The following is a 22,004-nucleotide window of genomic DNA, read 5'->3' on the forward strand; positions in this document are numbered from 1 at the left end:
TACTTTGGGGAGTACTAAAACACACAATACATTATTTCACAACAAACATATGAACAACACGCTTTACATTTAAATTTTAGAATATCGTTTATCAACCACCTACCATTAGAAAATATTTTTTCATCCACCATTAACCACGAGCATTCATTCTTGTTTCACCATCCTCAAAACCATTTCTACCACCGATTCTGAAAAGTTCTACCATTGGATAAAAATTAAAGTTCAAGAATTAAAGATATGCTAGACCTGACATAAAGGACAGATATGTCTTTACACAATTCTATATCTATTTTATTTTATAACTATAAAGTTTTTTAGATAAAGATGTTGACACAACATATTCATCATTTTGTATAAAATCTTGATGAGCTAGGATTAAATCATCTACCAAAAGCTTCAATCAAAGGTAATCATTCAAACAAATTTTGCAAATTCCTTTGTATAATCAGATAGATTGTACAAGTATTTTGATGCAAATTTGAATAAGTCAATTAGTCTATCTGGGTGTCATCTGATTAGGGGTTTTAAGCTTGCTTACTGCTAATATTTATCAAATTTGGTTTTTTGTAGCCTTAGATCGTAGTTAAAATCCAAGATTAAGACGACCCTTAATTAGATTCAGTTCATAATGTGAATTCCAAGACAAAGATTGAATCTTGATAATACTGTCCCGGGGATGTCTAGTCCTTTTTCGGTTTCGGGTTATCCGTAGAATAAGTATTAATGTACATTATGTATTTGCTCATTTTGTTGTAAATATTTGTTTTTTTTTGTTTCATCAATAAATTTGCGAGTTCTTACTTGTGGGATAAATGTTTGAAAATGTACGCGACTTAAGTCCAAAGGCTATATATAGTATTTATTGAAATTAAAATGTTTATATCAACCCTTTCGTTGATTATATATATAGCTCGAAAGTTTACTAATGCTTTGTTTTTATTTGAGAATTCAGGTCATTTTGAAGAAAAGTGGAATGTCTTAACTCGCGCAGTCATTTTTTTGATCCAATGTTAACATCTAAGGTTCTTGGAAATTTTCCGGACAGGAAATCTTTTTTGTCACACAAATATAGTCCTACTTTTTTAAACAATTTGATGTCGATAGTATCTGGAAAGCATACGAGTACTGGTGTAGATACACCTGAATGCAGTTATCATGTAACATCTAAAAGTCAAGTGTATGACATGGGAGATGGAAACGGTAGGGATGGAGCGAAAGCTGGTTCAATCGTAACTCGAATGTAAGTATTTGTAGATCCCTGTACTTGTTGTATATTTTTTTATCCGTTGACTGCATTTAGTGGATTATTTGAAGCTTTGTTTTTCTTGTGGTTATGCTTATTTGGAATGGCAATGAAGTTTGTAAATAATGCAAGCCTGATGGTTCACTTTTGACCAGATATGTTACAACTCTTAATTGTTTACATACTTTAATTATCAACTTGTGATCAGTAAAGCCAGAACTTTTGTGAAGCTTTAGCATCCTCATTTCTGGTTACAATATCGTAAGTTCTAATACCGATATAGTACCCATATGCTCCCATAATGTATTAATTGTGTATTTAGATAGTCAACGTTGAGTAAATTAATATGCTGGATTCATTATAAAGTTCTTGCTTATGTTTTTGTCTAGGTACTGTATTATTTATAACTTCTTGTTGTTGTTTGTAGTAATGTGACTACCTGAGAGCCAATTTTTTTAAAAAAGAAAACTAACAAGGGTGTCTTTACAACATCTCAGACATCAATCATCTGCTTTTGGTACTCTACATCCACATATTTATAAGTCAACTCGTAATTATAGCACTGTATATACTGGTGGTATCGGACCAAGTTCACAACATAAGGTACAATTAAACTGATATGTAGTAATTTGCACACACAGGCTTTCTTTTTGTTGTCGAAACTCAGTTTCGTATAATTATGTTTGATGTATACAATGGTGCAGCTATTAGGAAATGTCCCACAATATGTAAAGATAGTGGAAGTTGGTCCACGGGATGGACTGCAAAATGAAAAGGATATCGTACCTACTGCTGTAAAAGTTCAATTAATCAAAATGTTGGTTGATTCAGGATTGCAAGTTGTTGAAGCCACTAGTTTTGTTTCACCAAAATGGGTACCACAGGTAATATATCAAGGCTTCTTTGTATCTCTAAAGAGATGAAATGGTCCATCTTACGTACCCTAATGGAACTCAAAAATTCAGTTGGCAGATGCGAAAGATGTAATCGAAGCTATTAAGAGTGTCGATGGTGCTAGATTCCCTGTTCTAACGCCAAATATGAAAGTAAGTTGATAAATTTCGCTAATCTGTAATAATTAAATATTTTCACAACTTCTTATATTAGACAGTAGACATGACCCTCTGATGATGATATTTACAATTTCCATCTTGCAGGGATTAGAGGCGGCTCTTGCAGCTGGAGCTAAGGAAGTGGCGGTGTTTGCTGCAGCTTCCGAGTCATTCTCTAGTTCAAACATTAACTGTAGCATTGATGAAAGTCTTATCCGTTACGGTGTCATTGCGTCTACTGCTAGAAAACTCTCCATCCCTGTACGCGGGTATGTTCACTAGTTTGTTGTGAAAGCGTGTATTCATCGTCTTTTAGAGCATGGAGGTGGTAGGTCCAGGCCAGTAGGCTGTGTGGGTTGGGTAAAGGATCAAAAGGGTTTAAAACGAATGGGTAGTTTGAGCTTAGGGGGTTAAATAGGATACTTGCTGGGTTGACCTGCAAATCTTGTCTGTCCAATTTCTTAAAAATTTTCATTAATGATTGACATAGCTATAATGACACACACAACACTTTTACAATAATCTTCTGGTGATTAAAATAAATTTGTTAGGAGACGTCTCTTGTACTTTGTATCGACGTGTGTACTCATGAATGTGTTGATTCGAATTGTATATTAATCTCTAACGAGCCGAACAAGTAAAATTATAAATAGTCCACTAAGAAGGGAAGGCGTCTTTCAGAGTGTATTCTAATGCATAGAACCTCCTAATTTATGTTTATTCAAAAAGTTATCTCTGAGTCGTGTGTTCCCAAACCTTGCTATCTATATATAGAATACATTGGAATATTGGAGAAAAGCTGTTTCATGTTAACCAGCCCATAAAATTGCCATTTTGACCTATTACCCAACCTTCTTAACCCACTGACTCCAAAAAGTTGGATGATCGACCCATTTTCTCCCCCCACCCCTTCTCAATAAAAAGTGTGGTCCCACGGCCAATATTTAGAGGGACATGAGGTGGGATTTGAACCCCTGACATCCACTTTTAAGCTACAAGTGCCAACCCGCGCGCTCTTATAAATTCTGAATCTTGTAGAATAATTGAATATGTCCTTCTGACCAGGTATATATCATGCGTTGTTGGATGCCCAATGGAAGGAGATGTGCATCCATCCAAGGTGGCATATGTTGCAGAGGAACTTCTAAAAATGGGGTGTGATGAAATTTCTCTTGGTGATACAATAGGGGTTGGTACTCCTGGTATGCTTTGTCTGATACAATAGGACCATCATGTGAACTTACTTTACTTCAAAATTACCTTGTTCATTCTATTTAACTAATTATACTAATATCCGAATGTTGTTTTTCACTATACCTTTCTATTATTGTGGTCAGGTACCGTTGTTCCAATGATCGAGGCTGTTAGAAAAGTTGTCCCAATAGAAAAGCTTGCTGTACATTTTCATGATACATACGGCCAAGCCCTTTCGAATATTCTTGTATCGCTCCAAGTAAGATTCTTCACTCTGCAGTTTTCTCATGGAAAGCTAAAAGTAATTTCATTTAGCTAGATTTTCATAGAGGTGATAAGTTGGATCTTTCAAGCTTGTTAAGTAGCAGGTATTAACAGGTTAAGGCTGGAAAAGGTCTTTTTTGAGGGGGGTTGCTCAGGTTGTTCTGGGAAAACATAATGCGATCTTTTCTTAAATACCAATAACTAATCATTGTTTTGATTATGAGTACAACTTCAATGTTATTACGATAATCATTAAAAGCTTTGAATTTAATGATTTTGTGAAAGTGTATTCTTAAAACATACACTTCGTGAGCAGCTTTCGACCTGTTTGACCATATTTCTTTTGCTAAAAGACTTTTCTTAACTCACCCTTTTGAGATGAAGTGATGAACACAACCCAAAATCAACCCATTCATTTCAAAACTGCCACTTCCACCTTTTGAATCAAATGCATTACATATGCAATTCTCTTCTTAAATCTTTTTTTTTTTTTTATATATTCACAACAGATGGGAATTAGTGTGGTGGATTCATCTGTGTCGGGTCTTGGTGGTTGCCCATACGCAAAAGGTGCCACTGGTAATGTAGCCACAGAGGATGTCGTATATATGCTTAACGGACTTGGCGTGAAGACCAACGTTGACCTTAGAAAGCTCATGTTAGCTGGAGATTTTATCAGGAAACATTTGGGTCGGCCCTCCGAGTCTAAAGCTGCAATTGCTTTAAGTCAAACTGCATTTTGTACTTCCAAGCTATAAAGTAATTCTGGAACTTAAAAGGTGTAACATAGTTGGGCTTAAATGGTTTGATACCATCCACTGGACTTTACTATTTAGCCAAAAATAATACTAATAAGTAATAATAGTTAACATTGATTGACCACATAGAATATTTCATTAAATTATTGGCTTTCTTGAGTGACCAATTTGATGGGATTCTTTATTAAAACGTTGATAGTATGATAATATTGAATTCAAGGAGGAATGGGTCTGTATATTTTTATCGTCCAAAACTGATGGCCGGTTAAAACCAGGTCCATAAAAACCGAGGCAATAATCGTGCCATCTAAATTTATTCATCATTATAATCCTGTATATAAAAACACGTGGCAGAATATCATAGGTAGATCAAAAGGCCATGCTAAACACTTGGGCTTCGTATAGATAAATAAAGTAAAATTTTCGTTTTTAATTTTGTTATGGGGATGAAATCCATGGCCAAACATCAGAGTTATTACTATTTTTTTTCTAAACAGCAACGAATGAATGATTAACATTTATTATGTGAATGCGTTCATACCGATTCAACTGCAATGCCTTGAATGGTTGTTTCTCATGTGTTAGACAGGTATAACGTTGTTAAGATCTTCTCATCACATTTGCATGTGACAAGATTTGAGGAAACCACATTGTAAAAAACTTTCTGATCGTTGGGCTAACACCCTAATGGCAAACAAAAAAGAGTTGCTAGAGTCAAATCATGGTTCTTGATCCCCCTGTTTATGGATGGATCTTTGTCCTTCGTTGATCCTTCCTTGAGGAGCATTCTTAGTATATACACATATAGCCTTCTTAGTCATTGCCAAAGTTTTGACAGGAATATAAAGAAAAAAATAAAATATAAGAAAGTAAGACGATGATTTGTAAGATAAGTTATTAAGTTTTGTAATTTCCTATAATAAAAATGGAGTTTATGAAAAAAGTAATGAATTAAATTATATATATATATATATATATGAAAAAGTTCATGTGAGAACCCTTTGAATTGAAAGAAGAACCTTCAAATTATAATTTTGTATGTAAATGGTACATGTGAACAAATTCGTTTATATATGAACAAATCAAGTTATACTTAATATTAATTATGTTTATATATGAAAGATGCATTATATTATATAGATATTTATAGGAAAAGGTTCGTGTGTAAGATCCATTTGAATTGGTAGAACTATAAGAACCTTTAAATTATAACTTATGGTCATATGTGAATGATATATGTGAACAAATTCATTCACATATAAATAGATCAATTTGTACATAATATTACTTATGTTCATATGTGAATGATTCTCATATGAACCCTACCGTATACATACATACATATATATATATATATATAGACTACAAGAATAGACTACAAGGACCGGCCAACGCCCAACACCCCAAGAATAGACTACAAGGACCGGCCGTAGGAGCGTCTGTACCTCATGATCTCTTCATGGGTTTGAAACCGAGCTTATGCAATTAAATTTGAGGTACTATTTCAGAGTTATGTAAATGTGTGGCGGATGAAATGTCAAACACTTAGACACAAGCCATATAAAGATGATATGCGTAGAATAAAAGTTGACGAGAATTGAATTGTGTATGTGTGTAATTAAAAGAATTAACATGTATAGATAATAATTGAGGGACGAATAAATGATATTTTACCATTATACTTGTTTTGTCTCATTTCCTTTTTCCATTTATTATTTTACCACTAAAATGGTAATATCTTTGAAATAATTAAATTATATATTGAAATAAATAATTAAAAGGTTATCTAACTCGAATCCATTCAACAAGTTCAGGTTGCACTATTTGTTATGGCCTTATGAGCATGTTCGGCAAGGGTTTTTCAAGAGCTTTTTGGGAGCTTTAAGTTTAATTTTGAACGAAAAACTTTATTATGTTAAAAGTTTTGTTTGGAAGCAACTAGTTTTAGTTTTTATTTGGAAAAAAAACTCCAAAATGAAACATTACTTAAACTTTTAGTTTGGATGAAACTTTTAATATTTAAGATTTAAATAAATACCTTTTTAAAAACATTCCCTAAGTCCAAATTCAATAAAGTTGATAATGATCACCATGCATCAACATATAAGACCATTAAAACATTTATTTAGAGTAATGTTACGTACGAATGAGTATAAATTCATTAAATTGCAATGTCAAAAAGGGTTTCGTATATATTTATTTTTTTCTATATATATAGAAACAAATTAATCAATAGGTTTTCCGTTTTGAATAATCAAGTTATCACTCTCTGTCATCAAATCGATAGATATTTTTTGGCACAATAGAGGATGGACACGAACATTGCATCTCAGGTTGAGGATAAGTTCGAGATGCGTCTCGATCATTGCATAAGACATGAGTTTTATAAGGAAATTGGGATCGGACACCGGTTTTATATGATCGCGTTAAGACAATAGTTGATAGCCTTGAGCTATTGGAGAAGAATCCAGATGACATGGCTGCCCAGGGGAAATTGGCAGTTGCCGAGGCTCATATTAAAGTGCTTGTTAGGTGCTACAGAGAGGATCTGCCGAGGGGCGGGAAATACGACCGTGCCAATGCTCTCGCCCTTTTGGTCTAGAGCAGATCGCGACACTATCGAACCTGGAATCACTGGCTACAATGCTACATATATATGTGGAAGCTAAAGAGCAAATTTCATAGGTCTACTTTGTATCTTTTTATGCTGAAACATTTGATATATTTCTTCTGCTGTTTAAAAAAAACATTTGATATATATTTTTTTATCTACCCAAAATCTTGTTAAGATTATAGATTCTGCCACGTTTCTAGCTAGAAAGCATATTTCTGTGACTTATGTTTCATGTATGTAATTTGGAAGAAGACATATTAAAGGGAGCATTAAAAAGAAAATAAATAAATAATAATAGCCTGTTGACATTAAATTAAAATTATTAACAAAAACATACAAAAATATAATTGAATTCACTTTCATATCTTAAATACCAAAACTATCACTTTCAAAATCATTTAGAACATATAATTTTTGACCAAAAGCTTGAATCCAAGCTCAATACCATAAAACCCATTCCAGTACACAATGCTACTAGTAAACTTTAGTACAAAAAAAAAATACTGGTACAAGAGAACACTACAAAAGGGCTGGTTAAGATCAAACAGGTACCCGCTTGTACAGATTGTTTGGCAATCGGGGTGTTGCGACTGCTTGAAGTGGGGTGCGCATGTAAGTAACCATTCCTGGGTTCTCGGTCAAGTCCACTTCTTCGGGCTTCACTCCAGCTGGTGGCGTCCACTCAAAATGGTGCAAAAGGTGGCCCAACATAGACGTGACCAGGTTGATTGCTAGTTGTGCTCCTGGGCATACCCTTCTTCCGGCTCCAAAGGGAAGGAGCCGGAAATCGTGACCCTTAACATCTACATCCTCCTCAAAGAAACGTTCGGGCCTGAACTCATCAGGGTCCTTCCAGATAGTCGGGTCACGGGCTATGGCCCAAACGTTCACATGGACAATACCACCTTTAGGAACATCATATCCTCCGAGTTTCACGTTTGAATTAGCCTTGTGTGGGAGCATTAATGGAGTTGGTGGGTGCAATCGTAAGGCTTCTTTGGCTATGGATTGGAGGTAGGGGAGCTTTGAGAAGTCTGTTTCTGACATGATACGGTCGGTCCCTATTACCCGATCTAGCTCCTCTTGAGCCTTTTGTTGTACACGTGGGTTCTTAACTAATTCAGCCATTGCCCATTCCACTGAGATTGAAGTTGTGTCCATTCCAGCGGTGATCATGTCCTGGCAAGGCCCATCAATAACTAATTTAGTCAAAGCAATTACAGAAAAGGAATCATGGAAACTAGAGGTGACAACTTCAACCTATTACTAATGAATGGGTTGATTTGGGTTTTTGATTCTCTAACGGGACATATGTCTATAAGAAAGATGTACAGTTTAAACTGGACCATGTCAATGGGATGAATGTGTCATATAGGTTGAAAATGGCCCAAGTGGTCTTTAATGCATTTTATTCAAAAAGCTTATAGATTAATTTGAAAATAACTATAACTTTTGTAATTACACTTGTTACACTATTTACCAGTAAGAAACCCATATTTACCTAAACGCCTCTAGGCCCGTTACCAAATCCTTCCAATTTTTCACTCTCCAATTATAGAATCTCATAAAACTAATCAACAATTACAATTAACATACCCAAAGAAGGCCAATAATGGTGTCGTCACTTAGATCATACTTCTGTTGAAGTGTATGCAATGCATCGATGAAATGCTCTTGGGCACCGCCAGTTTTCTTGCGTGCAAGATCATGTTCTGCCATGATAGCTTTTGTAAGTCGGTCTCTACGTTGTTCATGTTTCAAAAGTATCTCATTTTCACCAGCAAACAACCATCGTAGCCATGGAATGCTCTCAGCCATGAAAACTTTACCACCGATCTTAATCCCATTAGATACAATGCCTTTGAACTCCTTACCTTGCTCGTCCATTCCACCATCAGATGTCACAAATCGTTTACCAAATGTCAATCTTGTGATATTGTTGAATGCAACCGAACCGAGATAACCCCTCATTACTAAGGCTTTTCCTCTGGTATCTGCGTGCACATTTTAAATTTAAGCCAATTTGGATTAACACTTATCCATACCGGATCAAACTAGCAACATTAAAATTTTATATGAAAGGAAAACACTATCAATAGTTGGAACTCTTTCAACAAGATACCCAGATAGTTCACAATCATTATACCTTATTTTAGAAGCCAATTAATCACACTTCTAAACCATCTAGTATTACATTGATTGTCTCAAGCGACACTTGACCCACAAACTCTTGATTAATTGGTGACATCTAGTACCTCTAGACGATGTTTATAAAAAACGTTACGTACATTTATAAGTTTTGAAATATTGTGGTGAAGTAGACATTGAGATTGTTAGACATGTCGTGTCAACCCAACTTGACCAGGTCCATATTAGCCCTCCCACTTTGTCACACATAATCATAAGCCTCTGTAAATGCAAGGAGCCAAGGACCATATCACATGGACCCCGGTCGGATTCAAAATTGAGCGATGGCTAATGTTTATGTGGTTTTTCATGTGTTTAATAATCGACTTCAACTCCTTTGAGAAAAGGTTAAAGGGATCAAGTAAGTAGACCTAACATGACTACTATTTGTTTATATTTTGGCACGCCTGTTAGGTAGAGAATTGTATTTGAAGTCAACTTTAATAATTCAAACCACGTGATTTATCCTAGCAAAAAAGTTACATACACTCGATCTAAATAGAAAGCCTTCACAAAGATATGAATAGCAAATATTTTACTATTTCTGCAAAAGATACATAAAAAAAAATAAAGTTATTACTACGTTTATCTTAATTAAAAGCAAAATTGGTACTAGTCACCTTCAGATAATACGAGTAGAATTTAAATTATACACCTCACTTTCAAAATTAGTCACTCAAATATAATTGATATATGAATACAACATGACTGTCTAACCTATATGTGTTACATCACCTTAAATTTAGCACTGTTTAACATTTGTAAAAATTGGTGTGATTGCACCATGATGTTATCGTTATATAACATTTTCCCTTAAACTTAACGGGTAAACAGATCTTGCAAGGCTTTTTAAAAAAATATATATATATATTTTTGCAATAAACATTGGATCACTTAGCCCATTTTCTTTTTCTTTTTCTTTTTTTAATTGGCCATAGCCCATTACCCATAGCATATATACTCAATATATACATAAACTAATAAATATAAGATCATTTCATGAAATAAAAAAAGAAATACTCGTATAAAAAATCATAGATCTAACATATTTGCATACCAGGATCAGAAGAATGATTAAAGATGGATTCAACCATAGCAGTAACTTCATCTTCTCTAATGGGTCTCAAAGCTTCAAGTCTTTTAGGTGAAAACAATTCAAGATTACAAACTTTTCTAACTTTAACATAATGAGGCCCATAATCAGCCCAAATCAAATCTTGACCACCTCTACTAAAAGACATAGTTGCCCTGTTCCTATGTCTGTCAGCCAACATTTGATCATTCTCTTTCAAAACTTCCTTTGCCAACTCCGAACTGTTTACTATTACATTCAGTTTAGAATCCAAATACACCGAAAATATCGGGCCATATGTTCTAGCCCATTCAGCATAACACCTAAACTTGACTGGTTTGACATCGTACATGTTTCCTATAATAGGAAGTGGACGTGGGCCAGGTGGGAGTTTGAACCTTAGACGTGTGTAAAGAAATTGGAAAACGGAGTACAAGATTGGGGTGATCACGGCGGCGATCACGCCGGTGGCTAGAAGGAGGAGGATGGACATGGTGGTGTGATTTGGTGTGTGTGGCAGAGGGAAATGGGTTAGGTGTATGTATATATGGTTTTTGGTTGACTAGTAGGTGGTGTTTTTGAAGTCCACGTGAAAGGATTTATATGTAATTTTGTGTGTTATATTAACAGAGGGGTAGGTAGATAGGTGGGTATTCAATTTGTTTTTTGCAACCTACTACCAAAACATTTCATTTATTATATGGAATTTTTATTATTATATTAATTATCATAGACACACGATTTTTGATAGTCAAAAATGCTACATCTTATTCTAGTATAGTGGTATATGAAATTTTATTTATTGGGATCTATCATATATTATCAACTTGTTCTTACAGTATGGTAACTTTATAAAAATCTATCATACAAATATCATTTTCTCTTTTTACACTTAAATATACAAATTTGTTATGATTCATTGGATTTTTCCATTGTTTGAAAACGTTAAAAGATCTTATTGATATTTTCAAATGTAAATGAGTTGACGAACTACTTTATGCTTTCCAAAAATGTGAAAAAAAATTAAGTGTGTAGAAAACATATTTTTTTTCCATCGGTTTGCGATTTGTTAGCACATGTTGTGACTTTGAGAAGATTGTAACGTTTGTGTTACCATCTAAACTTGCGAGATTTCTTGTCCTTCGCATGTTGTGACATCGATCAAATTTTATGCTCTTATCCTTCATTCGTATTTCTTTTGTTAACGGAGTATAAGTTCTTTATCTATATCAACATAACTCTTCAAGAAGTAAAAAACGGTAATTTAAAATTTTTTTTGACAAACAGTTGATTATTATAAAAAAAAAATTTCTTAAAAGTTGTCAAAAAAAAAAAAAAGTTTGGAATATTCTAAATTTAATAGTTAACAGAAGGCCACTCATGGAGTCATGAAATGTCATGTGCTTCAAGTATAGACTGGGGCATGAGGGTCCATGTTATGCTCTAACATAACAAGCGCATTTAAAGATTTCATCTTATTAAATCTCCATTGATTCCCCAATTGTTTGCGATATAGTTATTCAACAAATACTTTCATTTATAACAATTTGGTACTTTAAGATCCTTACAAAGTAAAAGACCACATTCTTCTCATTTGTGCTTCAAGTATAGACTGGGGCATGAGGGTCCATGTTATGCTCTAACATAACAAGCGCATTTAAAGATTTCATCTTATTAAATCTCCATTGGGTCCCCAATTGTTTGCGATATAGTTATTCAAGAAATACTTTCATTTATAACAATTTGGTACTTTAAGATCCTTACAAAGTAAAAGACCACATTCTTCTCATTTGTTTATTCAACATTCATTTAATTAAGTTTTACACAGGTATTTTAATGACAAGCAAACGTTTAGCGGTTTTGGCATGTTTATTTTTTAAAATGAATCCTTTACCCATAAACATCTCCAATGTAATCACTATACACAACACCAAATTTGATGTAAATAACATACTTGGAAAATATACCTACAACAAACTTAATCCATCTCCAATATATAATGACCAAATTTTCATTCATAACTAATTTTCATGTGTGATATCCTTATGTTGTTCTTAATGGATAGTTGATGACTGGCCTTGATAGAACTCCAATTTGAGGTTGACTTCTTATTGGACCTCACTATTTTATGGTTGTGGGCTTGTAGGTGCTAATCAGTTTTTATTATTAGTTTTTGGTCTAAAAGCCCGCTACTGAAGCCTTCTTGAGTTCTAGTTTCCTTTTCTAACAGCAACTTTAGAAAGCCTAATGTCAACCAAAACGTACAACTGATGTCCAAAGCCAGATCAACAAAAATAATTAAATAAACACAATAACCAAACAAGATCAGACAAGCCAAACCTTACAACCAAAACACTCAAAACAGGAAGCCCAAACTCAAGCCCTCTAGTTTCTAGAAGTACCAAGTAGTAAGCATAAAGGATGGCTCAATTTGCTTAGGACAACATCAAACTTCATTAAATTTTTTTAGTAGCAAAAACATCAACCATGTACTTTGATACGCAAATCATTTACACCTTTCTATCAAAATCGTAGTGAAGCTTTCGGTACTAGTTAGTTACAAATGATGTTATTGATGTTAAATACACGTTTTTTTAAAATTATTTGTTAATTTCTTAGCACTTGATAGATAACACAATACTGTCTTATAAAACATTTTGTCATTTTTTCAAATCTCAATTAAGTACCTAAATTACTCTTATTTTTTATTCACTAATTTAAACATCTCTACCTAATATACCTATAATACCCTTAAATATTAACCATTTATTTTTCTCTCCACTCAAATCTTAACCATTCATTTTTTTTTTCTCTCCTTCATAAATCATTTTATTTCTCTAATTAACTCAAAATCTTTTATCTTAGAAACCATATATCTATAAATTATAAAAATTGTATGGGTGTTATTATAATTTCATGCTCTTTCATTAGAGATGTCATTCGATATACTTTCGACGAATATTTAAATGCGAGGGCAGAACCTGTACGGTTAAGGCATTTAGCTATCATACTCTATGACTTGACCTATCACCTCCACCATCTCACCGCCGCAACGCACGAGCACTATCTCTCAGTGATAAATAACACAGGTGATATTTTTCTTATTCTTGAAGATAATTAAGTCTATTTTTTACTCACATATATGTGACCAACAGTGACCATTTCTAAAACTTTCTATGAACATCTTTAAAATTATAATTAGTAGGATTTGAACTCGAGTCCTGTGACTAGTAACCACACTTTACATAAAAGTTTGACACAAACACACAGGCTGACAGGCATGTAAATAAAGTGGGCTTTCTAGCTAGGTCTATAAGATAACACGGGGAGATTAGTAATTAATTAAGCTGAAGCCCACAGTCTCAAAGAAGAGATAAAGCCCAAACTTAATCTGGATTTGAAGAGGTATAATCAAATCATATCATATCATATTAGAATATATGGTCAAGTGGTCAACTCACTGCAAGTGTCATAAACTACACGTTATAAGTCATGATATGTTTATGATATGCAACTGCAAGGATATTTTTGGTTTGTGGCAGAGGAATGATTTGTAAGAAAATGACGAACCAGAACGATTCGTGAAAATTACTTCAGGGAACAGGTGAAAAGACATCTATACGCTCATTGGGGGGTGTTAATGGAAAATTAACGGTGGCATAAGTGCTTATAAAATGAGTACAAGGATGTTTACTAGCTAATAGGAAAAAACACAAGTATCATTTTTAAGAAATAATGAACAACATGAACGTTTGTGATAACAAACCTAAAGTTTAAGCTCGAATAAACAAAGACATGAGGACATGTCACAAGTTGAATCTTATTAGTTCTCCATCATACATAAAGTTATTTATTTGCACTTGGTGCATGGTGGGACGAAAATGCATAGTCAACATAATTATATGCTTCATTAAAAAAGATAATAATTATCCATTAAAGAGATCGATATCAACATAATGCAGCAAATATCCATAAATAAGTTAAATTATTGTTTAAAAGGTTAATAATTTTCCACTTGGTGGAATGATGGATGCATAAATAACTTAAACAAATATGTTGTGGTTCAAGAAATTTGATAGTTATCCATAAGTGCAACATAAAAAGTATCCGTTCATAAATTTATATTTCTTTTGGTTGTTGATGTCACTTTTGCAAGCATAAGAGAAAGATATTACTAATCTTTCCAAAATCTTCTGAATTTACGTTTTAAAATTTGGCATGACATTATCCATTTGTTTTGGGCTAAAAGATATTTTTCATATCTAAATCATGGTCTATAGTCTATACTAAAACTAAAAGAGACAAATTTAGGCTCTCAAACGTAGAGTATATATAATTATAATATACAAACCTTAATGTGATGTTTCTAAGAAAAAAAAAACAAGTGGTGATACCAAAATATTAAGCCAATGTACAATATTTACAATCTGTAACCCTACCAATTTGTTAATTTTTCTTATTCATTTAGTTAAACTTTTTTCTTATTCAACTACATTATTTAAATATCAATCTAAATTATTATAACTTATCATTTATAATTATGAAAAATAATAATAAACTTTTTCACTTCATCGGAACATTAACGGTTATTATATTATCATTTTATTTCACAAAATTTGGTTTAAAATTAAGAAAAATGTTACAACATATTACATGTTTAAAAACTTGTACATTATATATTAAAAATCGCCCCCTGATTTTTCTAACAGCAATGTATAAATTTTAATGCACCAAATTAGTTTTTACTGCCCTTACTAACAAAACCCTAAAATTAATAATAGTCAAGATATTTCGCACAATATAATACGAGTAATCTATATTGTGGTTGTTGCATCATGCGGGTAATGGGATTTAGAAAAGGGGCTGGTTGTAGATTACAGAAAATGGGCTTGACTTTTAATGAATAATGAATTAATGATGGGCTTATTGGGGGAAGCCCAGTAAGATAGAAGGCTGGTTGTAGCTTTAAAGGCATGACGTAAAGCCGGAAGTTGATTCTTATTAGTTCTCCAACATAAATAAATAAAATTAAAATCGAATTGGTGGAGATGATGATCGAAAGCATATTTTACTAATGATTTATGATCCAACACTGACAACATATAGAAATCTTTACGAATAAATTAATCTAAAATATTATACTATAATTGGTGAATTCTACTTTATAAATCTCTTTGATCACTACGTAAATTAACTAGTTAATTAGTAAAATTGATTGGTACTGGCCGGAAAAAGTTGACAGATGGAATTAAAGTAGATTTTCAAAGGAATGAGTCAAGCAGAGTGTCAGGCCCGAAACCATGGTGACAATACGCGTATATTTATTTGAATTTCGTATCGTAGAAGGCCCGATTCATATGCCACGTGACCATATATAATATATTATTCGAGGCTAGCTAGCTATCTAGGATAACCGATTTACAGTATTTATTTGGATTATTGATAAACAAGCTAGGATTGTACAACAAAAGGAGCAGAGGCTTAATTAATTTGCTTGATAAATTAATGGCTTCTCTTGATAAATTGTGTACGTGCATATCTTTTAAATGTTCTTGCGCGCATGCAATTCCCTTTTCAAAGAAAGAAAAGGAAAAAAGTACGTACGTTGAAGAGTTTTGCATTTAAGGGCAACATATATATGGTACGCAGTGTCATGATTAAGTATCGTATTGGCCGGTAATTAAAGTCATGAAAGTTTATAGACTACAATCTCGATCGATCGTATGCAGTTTATGCTATATATGGAATATACCATAACTGTTATGTCTTTTGACGAGCTGCGTGCATGAATAAGAGTTTGATGCTTTATCATTTGGGTTTTAAATTAATAATGGGATGAGTGTGCTGATCAGGTGGTCGATCGGCAAAATATTTGAGTGGCCGGGCCGGGGGGATGATAAATTTTGGTGAATAATTGAAGGAACTTTTACAATTGCATTTTAAATGCATGTATGTATGTTTTGCAGCTGGCCTCAACATGACTAGCTAGATGCATGATCGAGTCCGTATTGGGCCGGGATCAAATCGTGTGTTTATGATTGATGATCATCAATTGCATTTTCCGTACGTATGTGACTATCTACACTTATAAGAATAATAAATACGGAGTAACAATAATATTTGTTTCCCTCTAATTTATCATGCAAATTAAAATTCGCCCGTTTAACTATCTATATATATATATATATATATATATATATAGGAAAATGCTAAGGGCTGTATTTAACGTGCATAAAATAACTTGTACCTTTCATATTAAAAGCTCACCTCCTGATTTTCATGGTAAATGTACAAATAATTTATGCACCTTAAACACAGCCCTTAGTGCTGTATTTAGCAAACCCAATATATATATATATATATATATATATATATATATATATATATATATATATATATATATGGACAAATGGTACTTTTGTTTTAAACGTGGAAAATGGATCCACTTTTATGATGCTTTTATTGTTTAATTACTAAATATAACCAAGTTATGTGGTGAACCGATGTCGTACATAGTTTTACACCCAAACAAATAAGGTTTAGTGACATCCTTGCAGATTAACCACATCCCAAAAGTGGCTTTTTATGTTGTGGAAATTTTGATACAAACCAACATGAATATGACTTGCACCAATCGATCTAGCTACTTGCCTTGTTCCACTCGTCATTTACTTTCCTTTTTTATTAAGTAGTCCCAATTTAAAATAAAAAATAAAAACAAAACAAACAAACAGACACTAGCTAGTTTTAATTGTTTATCTAACTACAATTTTTGTGTGGGTAATGGGGCTCCGTGTTTGAACGCGTTAGTATCATTTTTATTATTATATATTTGGATTATACTTGATTAATTAATTTGGTTATTTATGGGTATATATGTTTAAGCCTATGGAAAAGGTGAGATTTAGAAAGGGACGTCAGTTGTTCATTGAATATTACAAATTAAAGAATGATAATATTGAACATTTAATTAATACGAGTAAAATGAAAATTAAACTCGTTTTATAACATATATGAAGATCATACAGAGTAACAGAGCTAGATATCTGCAATTCGTCTTGGGCCACGTTATATATCCATGTCTTGTTAAAGGCTTACATAAAAATCCGGCTTAATTATAGGGATGGCAAGGGTACGTGTGTGAATCCAACAAATTAAATGAAATATGGAATACCGAATACATCCAAGTGTACTCCAATTAACGTACAGAATAAACCATCTTGTCTTTAAATGTAACTTCCACACTTACTTTGTCATCTTACTTTGTCATAACTATACATATAAAATATATATAATTATCGATTGATAAGAATATTTACGATGCCATTATATTCTTAGATGTTGAAATTGCATTTATTTATAATTAATAGGGCTTTTTTTTAACATGTTCGCCTTAAACATATATTCAATGAACTTATAAACTTTTTAATGAAGCGATGGCGATCTAGATAGGTCCGATTTTGGCACATGTCGACCTGGTAGAATAAATAAGAAAAATATAAGACATTGATTCTTTATGTACGTTATCTAACATGCATAAGAATATCGAATTATGACATATCCGGCCATACGATATTTCGTTTGATCTTAATTATCCAAGAAAACAAAATCCATTTTAACTTTATATGTACATATATATATATATATGCAAAAATGCAATGGATAGGGCATGATCATGAACATATATATTTGGCAAGCTAGTTTTTTGATTTGCATAGCTTCTTATGATCCCCAGTCATTTCCATATCTTATGTCTTTATCTAGACAAATATAATTTAATTAGTGCATTTTCATCGAATTCTTTAATTAGTAACACTAATTTTTCATTCATAAGTTATATGACATTTTTTGTGTGCAGTGCTTAGTACGTGAACGCCAATTATTCTACTACATCATTTGTTTTGAATTGAATTATGATTTTTCATTGATTATCTAGCAAGTTGCAAATAATATATATCCAATTTATAAGAGTAAAAAAGAAGCAAATATTATTACAAGATAAAAAGAGATTACATGCCATGGTTTATTTAACTCTCCAAGCAAATCATTTATATAATTAAGAGAGACTAGATTTGGATTAGTACAACTAATGCTTCATTACTAGCTACTTTGTGCCCGAGTGCATCATGTTGATCGAAGATAATTAATTAAATGTTTAGTTTATAAAAGATTATATTGAGTCATCATTGTTTGAATAAGACAATACAAGATAGTTTTTTAATATATAAATATTATTATATATGTGTGTGTGTTTGTGAATTTCATCAAATATGTTGGTTGATTGATTTGTGTTAATAAATATATATATTAATCATTTGTTGTTATGATTGGGGGAGGGTCCATGGTAGACAAATGGATTTACAAACATCAAACACTAACATTGCAAGTGGGATCCGAATCAGACGTCAGCGAAAAGGACACAAAAATGTTCCCAAACAAAGATTTCATTTTACATTCCATGGAATCTTAAATCTTCCAGAAACAAAAGTAAAAGGTAGTAAAATTAAAAAAAGAAAAATGAAAAACGTTAATTCAGACAATACAAAATTACAAAAAAAGCCCTTGCTTTTCTTCCCCATTCCACCCCCTGATCTATCGTAGTTGTACATATTCAACCCATTATTATTCTCTATTTTTTTTATACTTTTTTTTGTTGTTGTTGATGTCTCTTGCATACTCTTCCAATTTGTTCACTTCTTACACCTTTGGTGTCTCCACCGCTATCATTGGTGGTGATGGGATCGGTGCACTGATCGCAATTGTTGGGAGAGTTGATAAGTACATCTGATTCTTTTGCATCTCGATGTCGTTGGCCTCAACATCATTATTCACCATCATGTTGTTGTTGTTGTTATTTGCTGAAGTAACTTTGACGGGGTCGAGTATCTCAGCCAACTCTTTCTCTTTGAATTCCTTGTATTTTCCCCATAGAACCGAGTATAGTCCCATCACTATCAATATTGCGCCCATCACACTGTAAAACGGTTCATAAATCGCATCAATTAAAAAGTTGTACATTTTAACTTGTAAAAACCAAGAGTAGTAAAGAGTGAAAAACTACACTTACCCTCCCATGTAAATTTTTTCAGCTAGGATAAAAGAACCCATGATTGCAACAATGATCATCATTAAAGGACTAAAAGCAGTCACAAAAACTGGCCCTCTCTTTTTCATTACTAGTCCTTGCACATAGTATGCAATGCTTGATGACACAATTCCCTATACAATATAAACAAATCAACAAGTGATCAGAAAAGAGAGAAACTATATATATGTGTATATATTAAGTAACAAAGCAATAGATAGATACATACAGCATAGGCAGCAGCAAGAAGGTTCATATCCCAGCCAATAGTCCAAACACTAGCCTTGTGTTCCATTACAAAAGTGACAGCAATGGACTGTAAAGTCCCAATAAAGCACACCAAACAAGTGAGAGAAAGAGGTGCTTCATATACTCTCATTGTTACATTCTGCACCCCAAAAAAAAAATCAATATATCAAACCTTAATTAAATATTAAAACACTTTGCAAGCATGATATCAAATACAACTCATATTTTTTTTCCACATGTAAATAAAAAAAAAACAAATGGTTCTCAAAATAGAGAAAGTCTACATATATAATTTATTGATACCTGAAGAATGAAAAAAGAAGCCCATGCAAAAGTGGCAATGATAAGAAGGATGGAGCCAGTGACCCAATCTTTATCAGATGAGCCGGAAGTAGATGTCTCGGCATAGTGAGGGTGCACATTTTTGGTCCAAAACAACTCAACCACATTTCCCTTGTAAAGGGTCATCAGCATGGCTCCTGCCACTGTCACTATTGTTCCCACCACCTTTGCTTGGCATCTAACCAGTCTCATGTTCAATTTCTCCATCCTAAATATTTTATCACAACATTATCATTTTAGTTTGTTGGATCAAATTTGTAAAGATGTGTGTGTATATGTAAATAAATATGTCTACATATATGTACCTGCAGAGGACGGCCATCACAAATGTCATTGCTGGAAGCATGTTGCTCATGGCACAAGAAAACGTCGGCGATGTAAACTTTAATCCAGCGTAGTAGAAGTTTTGATCGATCACCGGCCTAAATATATAGTACCCGAAAAAAATGTTGGTTTTATTTTTATTAGACGTTTTTATGTTTATAGAATTCGAGATATATATATATATATATATATATGTAACTTAACATACCCGAGAAGTCCTAACACAAACATTTGCATGAAAATAGAGAAGGTGATTTTTGGCCGAATGTTCCTACAATCACAAAAAAAATCGAATACTTTACAATATGATCGAGCAAGAGATAATTAAGCTAGCTTTTTACGTACGTGCATATCTTGATTATGTGCGTATATATACATATATATATACCTCTCAAGGATGATGGCAAAAGGGGCAATAGCGGCAGTGGCAAATGCATGACGATATACAACAAGAACATAGTGGCTCATGCCACGGTTCAACGATACTTTGGTGATAATGTTCATTCCAGCATATCCGAATTGTAAACAAATCATCGCGATATACGGTTTGGAAGTAAGAAAAAACCTTCCAAAACATCCTAATTTCCCGTCCATATTGTTATATATTTTTGCTCTTGATTCTGAATTGATAGTAAAGCTAGCAAGGAAAGAGTGTTAATTAGTATAGTAGCAGAGGAGAGGAAAACTAACACTTGTGATTGTGTGTGTTTGTCCTAAGTAAATTGGATGGATAGCGCATATTTATAGGCATTTGAAATTAAGGTGTATCAAGGTATATTATCCAAAAAAGGTTAAAATATATGTTTAAATGTGATACATGCACGCGTGTGGCCATCTCACTACTATAATGCGATTATTACATTTATTTTTGCATTAGGTAATTAAAAATGTCTTCGTATAAGCCTTTAATTTCGAGAGAATATGTTCTCACAATAAATTCCATCGATTTTTTCAAAAACCTTGTTTACTTTCTTTTTCTAAACGTTCGGATCTCAGGATGTCTGCCATTTGAATTTTCAGATAACCACCAAAAGGAGGAAAACCACTTATTAATCTGGCAAATTTCACAACAAATAACAGGATAAATTTCACAACAAATAATTGAAGTAAACTTTACCCCCAGCATTTCCTGAGGTACATATATTTACTTACATAATAAATACATATATACATGTCTATATGTATTAATTTTGTGAAGAATACATATATACATGTATTTTGCTTACTCGTATGCATGTCCTGAAAATAGGATTAACACCGTCACTTGTCTTTTCGTTTAGTGGATCTACACCTATGTGAATATTCTTGTTTAGCTAGCTAGCTTAGTGCATCATGCATGCATGGTAGATATCCATTTTTTTTATTCTATTATTTTCTCTATAGTGTATAGCATAACAATAATTATGTTTTATATTAATGAAAGTTGTTACGTATAGTATAAGTACTTTTACTTTCGATAAACAAACTTTCCCAATGTTTCTAAAAATACTAAAATTAAGAGACTTGCAATTCTTTTGGTAGCGTGAAAAAAAAATGTCATTCTGTTTCGAATAAATTTATAGACCATGTGTTGTGTTCAGACTTCAGACAGAATCTTAGTAGCGGACAGCAAAAAGACAA

General features: G+C 32.9%; 3 protein-coding genes across 3 annotated transcripts; 1 reads left to right on the forward strand and 2 right to left on the reverse strand.

Annotated features, from left to right (window-relative positions):
- The first annotated feature begins 336 nt into the window (after positions 1–336).
- On the forward strand, positions 337–4,637 carry LOC122581580 (hydroxymethylglutaryl-CoA lyase, mitochondrial-like). Its single transcript, XM_043753814.1, has 9 exons — positions 337–406; positions 953–1,240; positions 1,741–1,846; positions 1,948–2,127; positions 2,209–2,289; positions 2,401–2,564; positions 3,361–3,497; positions 3,633–3,748; positions 4,263–4,637. Exons 2-9 carry the CDS (start codon positions 1,008–1,010, stop codon positions 4,509–4,511), a joined length of 1,266 nt encoding a protein of 421 aa, XP_043609749.1. The 5' UTR covers positions 337–406; positions 953–1,007; the 3' UTR covers positions 4,512–4,637.
- Positions 4,638–7,469: 2,832 nt separating this feature from the next.
- Positions 7,470–10,958, reverse strand: LOC122582247 (cytochrome P450 98A2-like). The gene is made up of 3 exons (XM_043754614.1): positions 10,370–10,958; positions 8,722–9,119; positions 7,470–8,304 (listed from the first exon to the last, which is right to left on the reverse strand). The coding sequence occupies exons 1-3, from the start codon at positions 10,875–10,877 to the stop codon at positions 7,666–7,668; spliced, it is 1,545 nt and encodes a 514-aa protein (XP_043610549.1). The 5' UTR covers positions 10,878–10,958; the 3' UTR covers positions 7,470–7,665.
- Positions 10,959–18,812: 7,854 nt separating this feature from the next.
- Positions 18,813–21,083, reverse strand: LOC122582248 (WAT1-related protein At5g07050). The gene is made up of 7 exons (XM_043754615.1): positions 20,773–21,083; positions 20,593–20,655; positions 20,366–20,482; positions 20,022–20,268; positions 19,699–19,857; positions 19,452–19,603; positions 18,813–19,358 (listed from the first exon to the last, which is right to left on the reverse strand). The coding sequence occupies exons 1-7, from the start codon at positions 20,976–20,978 to the stop codon at positions 19,082–19,084; spliced, it is 1,221 nt and encodes a 406-aa protein (XP_043610550.1). The 5' UTR covers positions 20,979–21,083; the 3' UTR covers positions 18,813–19,081.
- Between the last annotated feature and the right edge of the window lie 921 nt (positions 21,084–22,004).

The sequence above is a fragment of the Erigeron canadensis genome, chromosome 9, assembly GCF_010389155.1.
Source record: "Erigeron canadensis isolate Cc75 chromosome 9, C_canadensis_v1, whole genome shotgun sequence".
NCBI lineage: Eukaryota > Viridiplantae > Streptophyta > Magnoliopsida > Asterales > Asteraceae > Erigeron > Erigeron canadensis.

Bases quoted from the DNA above. Each gene is read 5' to 3' on its own strand.
- LOC122582247 (XM_043754614.1), bottom strand. From the start codon at position 10,877: ATGTCCATCCTCCTCCTTCTAGCCACCGGCGTGATCGCCGCCGTGATC. The intron at 9,120-10,369 runs GTATGCAAATAT...ATGTGCACGCAG, and splicing joins TAATCATTCTTCTGATCCTG to ATACCAGAGGAAAAGCCTTA. The intron at 8,305-8,721 runs GTATGTTAATTG...GGGCCTTGCCAG, and splicing joins CCATTATTGGCCTTCTTTGG to GACATGATCACCGCTGGAAT.
- LOC122581580 (XM_043753814.1), top strand. From the start codon at position 1,008: ATGTTAACATCTAAGGTTCTTGGAAATTTTCCGGACAGGAAATCTTTT. The intron at 2,128-2,208 runs GTAATATATCAA...TCAAAAATTCAG, and splicing joins CACCAAAATGGGTACCACAG to TTGGCAGATGCGAAAGATGT. The intron at 2,565-3,360 runs GTATGTTCACTA...CCTTCTGACCAG, and splicing joins CTCTCCATCCCTGTACGCGG to GTATATATCATGCGTTGTTG.
- LOC122582248 (XM_043754615.1), bottom strand. From the start codon at position 20,978: ATGGACGGGAAATTAGGATGTTTTGGAAGGTTTTTTCTTACTTCCAAA. The intron at 20,656-20,772 runs GTATATATATAT...TTGTGATTGTAG, and splicing joins TTTGCCATCATCCTTGAGAG to GAACATTCGGCCAAAAATCA. The intron at 20,483-20,592 runs GTATGTTAAGTT...CTATATATTTAG, and splicing joins TTTGTGTTAGGACTTCTCGG to GCCGGTGATCGATCAAAACT.